At 45.0% G+C, this 12,638-nt stretch overlaps 1 protein-coding gene across 1 annotated transcript; it reads right to left on the minus strand.

The window, feature by feature from the left end:
- Positions 1 to 2,264: 2,264 nt before the first annotated feature.
- On the minus strand, positions 2,265 to 4,945 carry LOC147627366 (uncharacterized). The gene is made up of 2 exons (XM_086816199.1): positions 3,901 to 4,945; positions 2,265 to 2,767 (listed from the first exon to the last, which is right to left on the minus strand). Exon 1 carries the CDS (start codon positions 4,856 to 4,858, stop codon positions 3,947 to 3,949), a length of 912 nt encoding a protein of 303 aa, XP_086672325.1. The 5' UTR covers positions 4,859 to 4,945; the 3' UTR covers positions 2,265 to 2,767; positions 3,901 to 3,946.
- Positions 4,946 to 12,638: the final 7,693 nt, after the last annotated feature.

Here is a 12,638-nt window from a genome sequence, read left to right on the forward strand (position 1 = left end):
ATCATACAATTGTTGCACCACTTACATTTTATTCACGAACTATGTACCACCTTGATTTGAATAAATAGATGAGAAAAGATTGGGCCAATTTCTATTTAATGTCAAGATTTTAAATTGAACTCTTTTAAACACTAGAAATAGACTACTTTGCCATCACAAAAAGATGTTACCTAGTTGTTTTTATTCAACTTGATTCTCTCTCTAATGAGAACTAGTTGCAAGTTATTGAAAAGTTCTCAAGGGTTCACTGTAAGTAAACCCTCTATGACACGTGTGTTCAAGGCCTATTTTAAAAATCACCTATGTGTGAAATTTTCATGAATAAAACATATCTTTTTTCTATTCAACCTGTGAATACCCCCTTTAAATGGTACCCTTCTTTATGTAAAAAATGTGTTAAGAAATGATTTTTAAAATCCCTTTTATTGAACCCACGTGCTACACTTACATATTTATGAGTGATCCCCCTGAGAGGAAAATTTTAATGAAAATCAACCACTTATGTACACCTAATAACTACCATTACACACGTATTTTATCCATATGATATTGAAGTAATGGTACTATGGAAAAGTGGTTATTATTATCCTTATAGCATTCACACCAAATTGGGTGTTCTTATCACTATAACATTCATGCCAAAGTTTATCTTTATAACTCAATAGCCCACTATATATCAATTTGGCATAGTGTAGTTTTAGATAATTACTAGAAGAACTCACAATATATTGTTTTGGCATTGTATTATTTTCAATAATGATAAAAAGGCCTTTGACCTTCCTATTTCCCTTGTGTTGAATAGTCTATGAGTATATGAGGCTTAACACATGGAGTGATCTCTACTATTTAAATAAAAAAACACATGTTGCATATCTCTTTGGGTTCTTGAGTTGTGTGTTGAAAATTCATACTTTAACTTCAATTATTTTAATAAAAGATCACTTACCCACATGTGACAAAAGTAATTATGATATAAACCTTCCACATCTCCATTTAACTGTAGACTTTTCGGGATATTATACTTTTGCAAGGTAAGCTCATTATAAAATGTTACTTGATGAACTTTGACTTGTGTGCTAATGTAGAACACACTTGGTCATAAAATAGTACTCTCTCTCTCTCTCTCTCTCTCTCTCTCACACACACACACACACACACACACACACACACACACAGTTTAACTGATTTTACTTCCACACACTTCAAATGAGTAACTTGACAAAATTTCATAATCGTTTCATGTATTTGTCTTTCTCCCAAAGTGAGCACAACTTTGGAGAGGATTTTTGCATAAACATGGAAACATCCTCAATAAATCTAAGTTGAAAAAGGTCAATTTTATCTCTATGATGTTTCAAGATTATTGAGAATGTATATGATGTGTTGTTATGATATTTTTATCTAGTGTGCATGCACGTGTAAGCGCGCACGCACACACACACACACACACACACATACACATGCATGTGTGCAACCATCTAAAATGTTCATGTAATGTGGAAGATATGAAGCAAACATTCTCGTTACCTTTTCAAATGAAGAAACCATTGTCATGACCTTTTTAAATGAAGCAAGCACTCTCATGATCTTTTCAAATGAAGCAAGCACTCTGATGACATTTTCAAATGAAGCAAGCACTCTCATTACCTTTTCCAATGTCATGACCTTTTTAAATGAAGCAAGCACTCTGATGACATTTTCAAATGAAGCAAGCACTCTCATTACCTTTTCCAATGTCATGACCTTTTCCAATGTCATTACCTTTTTAAATGAACCAAGCACTCTCATAATCTTTTCAAATGAACCAAGCACTCTCATAATCTTTTCAAATGAAGAAAGCACTCTGATGACATTTTCAAATGAAGCAAGCACTCTCATTACCTTTTCCAATGTCCTAAGAATTTAGTTCAACAAGGTACATTATATAGATTCAAGATGTTTATGAGGTTCCATATCTTTTCATTGAATTTGAATATTTTGATAATTTAAACAATGCATTAATTTCCTTTAACACAACATGGATGACATGAAAGTTAACAAAAAAGTGGTTTAAAAATAAAAGCTTCGGTGTGTAGTTGATTTTTTGAATACTTGCTTTCAAAAAGAAAGCGGGAATTATATTTCAACAAAATTATTGGGCAACGTGTTTTCTCATCACAAATTGATAGATATATTTTAAAAAAAAATAGGAGGATCATTCCCCTTGGACTTGTTGTGCTTCAATCCATTGAGATTTTTGATCACCCCCTCACCACACCTATGTTTCAAAATACATGAATCCAAAATTGCATACAAAACATTCTTATTCATGGCTAGAAGGCCAAGCAAGCATGCCTTGTGAGGAGGAAGCAATCCCCTTACACTTCCACTTATTTTGTAAAGTTGACATACAATGAGGTATGCCTACTCATTCACTCATTTTTAAAGAAAGCTAATTAATTAATTAATAGGCAGGGAGAATTATCTGGATATAGCATGTGTGAGTGATGCACTACATTCTGTGTGTTGTTCTACCTTAAGAGTAAGGGATCTGCTCTTTTTTTGTGAGGAAATCTAGCAAGCACCAGTGCAAGCTACAAACCCATTTTTGAGGGAAAGTCACGTGTAAGAAAGTGATGGAGACATGAGAATCATTTCATAAATATTTTGCTCATGTGCAGCTACATGTCATCAATTCATAGAATGGGAGAAAACAGCCAACCGAAAGATCTGCTTGCCTCCAAGGCCAAAATTTGACGGGTGTTTTGCTTATCAAGGGCTTTTTAGCCTGTCAAAAAAGTTAAAAATTTTATTAGCATGTCAAAAACATGATATGTATCATAATTTGCTTTTCACAATGAAATATAGTGCTCTACATTACCTTTCATTTGACATGGAATTTCTACAAATTTATTTTTCATTTTTTCTTATTATATATGCATATGTATATATATTGATACATGCCTTACAAAATTATTATATATATTGTTACTAATATAAATTGTGATCTTATATACATATAAATATTATAATAAAATTAAATTTGAGTTTTATTTATTGCATGCCCATCATAACAACTACTAACACCACCTAACCTCTCTTTCTTGTTTCTTCTCCCCCCTTCATCTTTACCACTCATGAGGAGTTAGAGAAGTTTGTAGAGTATAAGGGAGGCTCCACTTTGAAGGTTGAGGGTTGTGTTGCGAATATGGGTTGAGGTGCATTATTGAGGAGCCAACCCAACCACTCAATGGGCGAGACATTGTAGAAGGTGGTTTCTGAGCATGGCGTGGTCTGTATCGTAAAAGCCTTTAATTTTGAAATCTACCTGATCTTTTTTCTTTTCACACCTGGATCAGGTTTCCTAGTTCACCAACTAGTTGGTTTGCCTAATGCACCAGGGATGGTAGGAGGTGGTTTGGGTGGCCTAGCTCACCAGCAATGGGGGGAGGCTATAGTTGAATAAAGGTAGGGAGGTGCTTCTATATCTCGATGCCTATGAGGCTAACTCCTAAAACGAGTGGTACAATAGCATCCATTCCTAATGGTTCTTCAAGGACTAATCATCCAAGGCTTGGCTCCCTAACGGCGGTAAGTCTTTGGGTTTGCTTTTTTCTCTATATACTATTAGGACTATAGATGTCTTTTAATATGGTCATAAGTGTTCTCTCTTTTTTTTTGTTACTATATGTTATAATTAGGACTATAGATGTCTTTGTTATGGTCATAAGTGTTCTCTCTTTACAAATATATGTGTCTTGATATATAGTGTTTTTCCACTAGAAACAATGCATTTCATGCTCATGTATCGAAGGTCACTTAAAAGGTATAATTGTCAGATTTTATGTCAAATGAAAAGCAGCTTCATAAATTGTCTCACTTCAAATTTAAAGAAAGCCGTCAAATTTTGGGGCAACTAACCTCCGTTGCGGTCGCGTTCTTGATGGGCTGAAATGCCATGGAATCATCAGTAGCGCCACAATGAAGAATCGGGCAGCTGAAGTGCGTCCACTTCGACATCATCGTAGCGTCTGTGCTCAGCAATCGCATGCATAGGAAAAGGCGGCACGATCAGCATGGCGTCAGCAATCTGCTGAATGGTGGGCTTGGGAGAGAAGTCCAGATTAGCACGCTCCAACCAATTGAATTTCTCCACGTGGTCAGCGGGTGCTTGCTTGTCACCCGTATTATCGAGCATCATGCGGTTTGCTGGTGGCCTTTCTAGTAATTCCGTTGTAATTCCATTCACAAAAGGAATGGAGTTGGTGGATGCGCAACTAGAGAGAGCACCGCCAGAAGATTCCATCTCGGCCATTGAATTCCGGGCGGCTGCGATGGATAAACGACGGGGTTTAGTAAAATGATCCCCTCGTCTTTTAATCTGCACGCTCGTAGACGTCGAGCTGCTTATCAATGCTAATTGCGGTTCTTCTCTTACATTCTGAGAAAATTTCGACTCTGTTGTTGCGTCCACCAACGATGGAGGTGCGCTAACTGATGAAGAGGTAGAAGCTGGGGCACTAGTGGTGGTAGCACTGGAATCTGCCATAGAACCCGCCGCGAACGCTACCTTCTTCACAGACTTGGGAGAGAGCGTGGGGAGGCTCCTCACAGCTTGGGGAAGAAGCTCGGGAAAATTCATTCTAGCAGAGGGGCCCCTTAAGCAATAAGCTGCAACATCAAAAGCTCTAGCAGCCGCTTCAGCGGAGAAATAAGAGCCGAGCCATATGCGAGACCGCTTGCGAGGCTCTCTGATTTCAGCAACCCATTTACCCCAGCTGCGTTTTCTGACGCCACGATAAGCCGAGGAAGAAGCGGCTTCACCTGGTGCTGGAAGATGGGGTGAATCGCAGCTAGTAGATGTGCTTGGTCTATCCATGTAGGGGTTCAAGTTATTTTCGGACTCTACCAGATCGACCGTTGGCACGCGAATAGCAATCAGGGTGGAGGATGGCGATTCTGCTTAGATTTCTTCTTCTAATAAACTGTGACGCGTTTCCGTCAAAAACGGCCGGTTTTGGCTAAAAACGGCCAAAACGGCCGTTTTCCGTGACGCGTCGCGGGATTTCTATCCGGAGGGACATGGTGCCCGAGGGGGAGACTAGACCGCCCCGAATATAATGCATCTATATGGGGAGGAAGTGCTTGGAGGGGCAAAGCATGGACCCATGGTAGGCACCGAGACGCACTCACGCACCGGGTAGGCACGTAGGCCTCCCGCGTTGCAAGTGGGGTTGACGGGAGCCGAGTGCCTCCGGGGGATGCCCTCCCTACCTTGACGGTGTCGGGACCGATTGAGCCGACGGGACCGTGGACGGTGGAAAAACGGCCGCCGACGTGGCCGGCGGGCCGGGCCGGGCCGACGGGGCCGCGATGGACCCTAGGCCGGTTGGGCATGGAATGAAGGCAAGTCCCGGGTGAGGCGTCCTGGAGCCGAGCCGGGCATGAAGGGCACGTGACGGTGAGACCCTCAAGGGAAACGCGCGCAACGCGCTCGACGGGCCGGCGGAGCCGTCATGAGCTTCAAGGGCCGCGTGCGGCAAAGACGTGGTGTTTCGGCCGGGCGTCCGCTCACAATGGGCTCGCGTCCGTACGGCCATCACACTTGGTATCAGAGCAGACCAACTTGGGCTGAAAGAAAAACGGCGGGACCGTCAGAAACGGCGGAAACGTCGAAAACGGCAAAAACGGCCGAAAAACGGCGAAACGGCGAGTCGGGCCAAAGTGACGGCCACGAGCCGAAAACGGCACAAAACTGCCAACTGAGATTCGGGCCTCAAAACGGCGGAATTTGCCCGACGTGACCTTTACCGATATTGTGGAGCAGGGTGAAGGCTACAGGATGGCATGGGTGGCCGGACCCGACGGGACCCCGAGCTGACGGCGCCTGGGGGGGTGAGCTGTTCAGTGCCCGTTGGGCCTCAAGACGAAGGAATTTGGGGACGTGCTATATATGAAAAATGCTCAGTTTTTCGAGGGGATCGCAACCGCGTGGTCCTTTCGGAAGAATTCCTAAGTTGGCCAGCATGTTTTGGGGCATGTGGAAAGTTGGGCTCAAGCCGAGGTGAGGTCACAGGTGCAAAGACTCAACATACGACGTTGGCAAAGAGCTGAACGGAGGCAGCATTCTAACTGGATCCTTGTGGGGGGCGTTTGCACTTTCAGCAATGGAAGATCAGCGGCCTTGGGGATCTCTAAGAGTTACCACTAAAGAGCTCAAAAGCCTCATCAACTTGATCCTCGTGGGGGCCGTCAAGGCTTCGGGATCTCCAAAGAGTAACCACTTCCGCGCTGAACGAAGGAAAGCATCAAGCTTGATCCTCGTGGGGGCCAACTGGCTTCGGGATCTTCTCAAGAGCTACCACCATCGCCAAAAACCAAAGCTTAAAGAAAACGGCAAGGCTGGCAAGACAAGGGTGGCACGCGGACCAGCAGCACCTCAGGAGGAGGACCGCGGGCTGGAGGCTACCCGAGGTCAAAGAAAAGAGACAAAGACAAAGGGGCCACGCACGCGGAGGCAGCGCCGGGAATGGGACCGGGTCCGCTCATGCTAAGAAACTTGAGGCGGCGGAATGGGACGTCGTCTCGGTGTGGTGCCCATGAAGAGCAGAAAGACGCCGCCGAGCCAACGAAAGAAGAAGACAAGCGGCAAAGGTGCCCGCTGAGGCCATGGCGAGCCTCGTGGCGAAGCAGCCACCCTGAACCTCACCACGAAGAAAACGGGCTAGGCAGGAGAAGCCGACGCCCTTTCCAGATCATGAAGGATTGCGCCTTGGGTGGAAGCAAAAAGCTGAAGCCCCATCTTCTCCAAGTGCTGAGCGCGAGCACGAGGTCTAGGCCGGAAGGAGCCGAAGCCTCTTCTGATCTTCAAGGATCTTCAAGGGGGAGGCAGCTAGCCGAACCCGCCCTCCTTCGCAGGGCCAATGCAGGGTGAGACCAGAAGGCGTCAATACCCCTTTCAGGCTACCAAGAGCCATACATGCTACCTTCGCGATCCGCCTGGGGTGAGGGTAAGCCCTATGGAGAGGCACCAAGAGCCCTGGGTCTTCTTAACCTCTACTCCGACGTTCCGCCCGGGTGAGGGTAAGTCCTAAGAAGAGGCACCAAGACCCCGTGGGCTTTCCGGCATGCGGTTGAGGGTAAGGCCCTTTGAGGCACCAAAATACCCATGACCCATTCACCTTCTTGTGGCCGGGACGCCCGCTGCGGCCAGCGTGCCCGTGTCACCCCTCTCTCTCCGAAGTACCGAGCCGGGTGAGGGTAAGCCCTAGGAGAGGCACCAAGACCCCGCGCTCTCTGTGGCCGGGACGCCCGCTGCGGCCAGCGTGCCCGTGTCACCTTCTCCACCGACGTCTCGCCTGGGTGAGGGTAAGTCCGCGCGCGGCGCCAAGAGCCCTGGGCCTCCCGGAAAGTCCAAGGATGCATCGTGCCGAGGGCACACCCCGGCCCGAACCGGAGCAATCTGGGGAGGGCCAAGCTGAAGGAACGTGCCAAATCAGGCCACCAAGGGCTACAACGGCACAACGGCCCGAGCTGGAGCAATCCGGGGAGGGCCAAGATTGAAGGAAAGTGCCATATCAAGCCGTCCAAGGGCTGCAGAGGCACAAGAGCTGTGTGGCTTGGGAAAGCAGGTTTGAAGAAGGGGACTACTTGCAAGCTCTGGAGGGCAGCCTAAGGACCGTGGTGCCGGGCAGATAGCACTCTGTTTGAAGGAGCGAACGGGTATAGCTGGACTCTCTCCTCGTGGACTCAAGTTGGGCGGCTCACGGGTTGAAGGGCTTTGGAAAGCAAGCTTAATGAAGGGGACTACTTGTGATCGCTCGAGTTCAGGACATGGAACCGTAGTGCCGGGCACATAGCACTCTGGGTGAGGGCGTGACCTTGTACATCTGGAGTTGGGTAAGTGGACCGGAGTCGTTTGGCTCCCCAAGGTTACTCCCGAAGACGGAAACAGCTGGATGTGCAGGTGGCAATGTGCATGCAGTTGGGTGGGTCAAAGTGGCAGCTGGCTCACTGAAGTTCGAAGGCGTGTTCTTGGGCCAAGTTACCTGAAGGCGGAAACAGCTGGGTGTGCAAGTGGCAGTGTACATGCAGTTGGGTGGGGCAGAGTGGCAGCTGTCTCACTGAAGTTAGAGGGCAGCTTGGATGTGGAAAGCACTCAGATCAAGCCGCCAAGGGCAAAGGGGTGCAAAGAAAGAGGAACCGGCCCGAGGCGAAGTTCAAGCAAGGGAAACTTGGTTCTTAGCCGTCCAAGCAGAACTTGATGGGACGACGTCAAAGAAGACTGGCGCTTCGCAGTGCGACATGACACATTCAGAGCGCCAAGGCTCAAAGTGATGGTGCAGGGTCAGGAAACGGAGGCGTGTAAAAGTCGTCATGGTGTCATGGGGACTTGAGCAGGTTGAAGTGGATCGACTTTGCGCCTTAAAGAACAGGAACAGGCAAACGGTGACGTCAAGGTCAAGACCGCCTGAACAGGTGGAGGGGCAGTTTGGCTGGAGCATGGCAAAGCAAGTCTTGGTGTCAAGGCAAGCTAGGGCACTCGAGTCAGGTGAACCAAAGCCGAAGAAGTGCAGAAATTCGAATGCCAAAGGTTCGCGGTGGTTTTCACTTGGTGTCAGGTGGGGGCTAAAGCACTTTGTCACAGAGAATGGATGCACTTATGTACCGAACAGGTTGAAGCTGGGCATCAAGGCCTAAAGACAACAAAGTGCAGAACTTGAAGTGGCACAAGAAGGGGCAACCAAGCTGGCGTCAGTGAGGGGGTCAACTCTTGTACATTAAAGATTCCGCACAAAGAGCGCAAGGGGCATCGGCGAGCATCAAGGCTCAAAACAAAGCTCCATCGACAAGGAATGTGAAGTCAGATTTGAAGTAAAGATCTTGCAAACCAAGTTGGTGTCAACTCGGCAAACAAATCTGGACTCCAAAGAAGACTCTTACTTTCCCGGCAAAGCTGCATTGCTGAAGGTAATCTCTCTATACTCGGCTCAGACAGGAGCCCCGGCGAGACCACGCAGCAACCTCGCCAATTTTGTTGGGATCGGGGGAACTCTCGAGCGGGGGCTTGAAGTTCCAACCTTTATTATGAAAAAGCCAAAAAAATTCAAAAATGGCTAAAAATACAAAAATATGCACCGTTTTTCCTTTGTAAACGGGACAGACACTGACCTTGCTCATGGCTATAAAGCAGGGTAAAGACCTCCCGTCCTCAATATATCTATCTATCACGTTGCACAGATGCCTTATACTCAGGTCGCACACTCAACCTTTCGTTTCAAAGTAATTGACGAGGGCGTCAATTCTATAAAGGGGGGGTGTGTGTGACGCGTTTCCGTCAAAAACGGCCGGTTTTGGCTAAAAACGGCCAAAACGGCCGTTTTCCGTGACGCGTCGCGGGATTTCTATCCGGAGGGACATGGTGCCCGAGGGGGAGACTAGACCGCCCCGAATATAATGCATCTATATGGGGAGGAAGTGCTTGGAGGGGCAAAGCATGGACCCATGGTAGGCACCGAGACGCACTCACGCACCGGGTAGGCACGTAGGCCTCCCGCGTTGCAAGTGGGGTTGACGGGAGCCGAGTGCCTCCGGGGGATGCCCTCCCTACCTTGACGGTGTCGGGACCGATTGAGCCGACGGGACCGTGGACGGTGGAAAAACGGCCGCCGACGTGGCCGGCGGGCCGGGCCGGGCCGACGGGGCCGCGATGGACCCTAGGCCGGTTGGGCATGGAATGAAGGCAAGTCCCGGGTGAGGCGTCCTGGAGCCGAGCCGGGCATGAAGGGCACGTGACGGTGAGACCCTCAAGGGAAACGCGCGCAACGCGCTCGACGGGCCGGCGGAGCCGTCATGAGCTTCAAGGGCCGCGTGCGGCAAAGACGTGGTGTTTCGGCCGGGCGTCCGCTCACAATGGGCTCGCGTCCGTACGGCCATCACATAAACATGAGAGTCTGATGGGCCGTGGATTTTTTTTTATCATTTTTTGTGTTCTCACCACGTGTCGAAATTTCCTTGGGTCTCGTCTTCTTGGCCCAAAGCTTTAACCACTCTTGCTGCCACGTATCACCACGGTCACAAATCCACGTCACCTTTCGCGTTCTTGACGCTTGGGTCAATGGGTGGTTGGTTGGGCCAACAATATTAGTTCACTTAAAATTGAATTTTGCTTTTATGGGTAAACGTTTGACTTTCAAAACAACTCACATGATGCCATGATCATCAACTTTCTCATAAAAGTTGATCAAAGAGCCCTAGGTCAAACTTTTGAAGTTTTAGAATTTAGAACATCTTTTAGTTTTTCTTGTGTCCATTTTTAGAGGTTGGACTTGAGAAGATTTTAGCCTTTTTTACTTTTTCCTAAAAGTTGGTCAACGGCCCCCCTAGGTCAAAAATTTCAAGTTTGAGGATATGTAAAAACTTTCTACATTTTTACGTGTCCATAGCATGGATAATAAAAATGTTCCTTTATTCCAAAGGCACAAAGTCTTTAAAATGTTGCTTTAACTCCATAGTCATAAAGTCTTTCCGCAAAAAACCTTCTTTGATGTTTAACTCTTTTTTGTAGAAAGAAAAAAATCCGAATTCCACAATAAGGCCGTGATTTATTGGTGTACTTAAGCAGATTGCAAAAACAAGATAATATGTTTATAAACTTACCCATTAATACGCAAAAAAACTCATGAGGTCTTGAAAAACTGTTTTTTTCAAGGCACAAGTATAGGAAATGCATGACTTTCAATCTCAAAGATAATGTGAAAGTTTAAGCAAGTATATTGTTTATGATTTTGCACATTTGCACTGGACACTAGAACCATCTTCCATTTCTTTCCCTATAATAGCCTCATTCAAAATGCAACTATAAGAAAAAGCTATGAAAAGGGTGGCCATTTTGTTGGGTGCCCTATAATTAAGGCCTATATTTAAGGACATGTAAACAAAAATTTGGGTAAGCACGCTTTTGACCACCCCTTTTCTAACTAAAACATAAATGTGCAATGGCAAGCCACCAGGTTTTTTTGCAAACCAATTTGGGTGGCCACAATAATAGGTGCACACTTTTATCTTCTTTCTTTTTTATTCATAAAGGAAGGCTCAATTATAGAGCAACTCTACAAAGAGCACACATTCGGGGGAACTCTGTTTTATAGAACATAGACTTTACCTACATCTTTGTTTCACTAGAAAAAGAATAATTACACAACTAATAAAACCTTAGTTATTTTTTACAACCAATTTGGTTGGCCACAATAGGTGCACACTTTTATCTCCTCTTTTTTTTAGGAATTCATGGGATAAGTTCGATTACAAACGAGCATACATTGGGAATCTTTGCTTCACTAACAAAAGAAAAATCACTCAACTATGCAGCCAAGAAAACCCTAGTTTGGAGAATACAATTGTTTTTTCAAAGTCTAACACTATAGCTTTCTTACAATATGGAGACATTTTTATGCCACAAGAATGTTGGGTTGTTTGTTTCTTCCTCAGAGGGGTGCACTACTCGCAAACCCTATGTATCACGTGCGTTCAAGGAGTATTTAAAAACCCCTTAACTGTAAAATTTTCATGAATAAAATGACCCCTTTTTCTTTATGAACTTATAGTTTTTTGTCAAAATCGATTTAAAAAATCCCTTTTATATATGTATTTCTGTAAATTTACCTTAAAATTTTGAATTAAAAACCCCTTCATTTGAAATTATGTGCTATACTTACATATTTTTAGGTGAACCCCCCGGGATTCGTCTCTCGGTGTTGGGAATCTTTGTTTCACTAGCAAAAGAGTAATCACTCAACTATGCAGCCAAGAAAACCCTAGTTTCAAGAGTACACTTAGTTGTTTTTTCAAAGTCTAACACTATAGGTTTCTTTTACAATAGGGGGACATTTTTATGCCACGAGAATGTTGGATTGTTTGTTTTGTATGGGTGTTGGGAATCTTTGTTTCACTAGCAAAAGAATAGTCACTCAACTATGCAGCCAAGAAAACCCTAGTTTGTAGAATACATTTGTTTTTTCAAGGCTAACACTATAGCTTTCTTACAATAGGGAGGCATTTTTATGCCACGATTAGAATGTTGGGTTGTCTGTTTCATCTCAGTGTCTGGTTTACCAATGTTGCAACAATTGAAGTCCTTTTCTCAAGTATGCTACCCAAAAAACCCAAATTCAAAGAATTAGGATAGTCTCTCTCACACAAATCGTGGCTTCTAAACATGGTAGATCATTCTTCCCCTTCTGAACTCTTTTCTACAATGTGCAAAAAAACAACTTACATTAAACCTTTTCAATGTGGATTTTGAAAGGAGATTAGCAATTTTGAACAAGCAATTTCTTTATGTTTTGAACAAAGTAACTATCTTTGACAAATTTGAAAGGGTGTTTTTCTTTCTCCCATCAAATTAAGAAGGATTTCTCTTTCTCCCATCAAATTAACATAGAATTTACTTGCATCTTTGTTTCACTAGAAAAAGAATAATCGCTCAACTTTGTAACCAAGAAAACCCTAGTTATTTTTTGCAACCAATTTGGGTGGCAACACAACAAATGCAAACTTTTATCTCCTTTGTTTTTTAGAAATTCATGGGGTAGGTTCACCTAGAGAGTAACTCAATGAGAATGTTGGAAAAGAGTAACTCAATGAGAATGTTGGAAAAG

Source organism: Cibotium barometz, chromosome 21 (genome assembly GCF_041138505.1).
Source record: "Cibotium barometz isolate CiBa-2024 chromosome 21, ASM4113850v1, whole genome shotgun sequence".
NCBI classification, from domain to species: Eukaryota; Viridiplantae; Streptophyta; class Polypodiopsida; order Cyatheales; family Cibotiaceae; genus Cibotium; species Cibotium barometz.

What these genes read in the sequence shown, in the direction of transcription:
- LOC147627366 (XM_086816199.1), bottom strand. Translation starts at nt 4,858, where the DNA reads ATGGATAGACCAAGCACATCTACTAGCTGCGATTCACCCCATCTTCCA.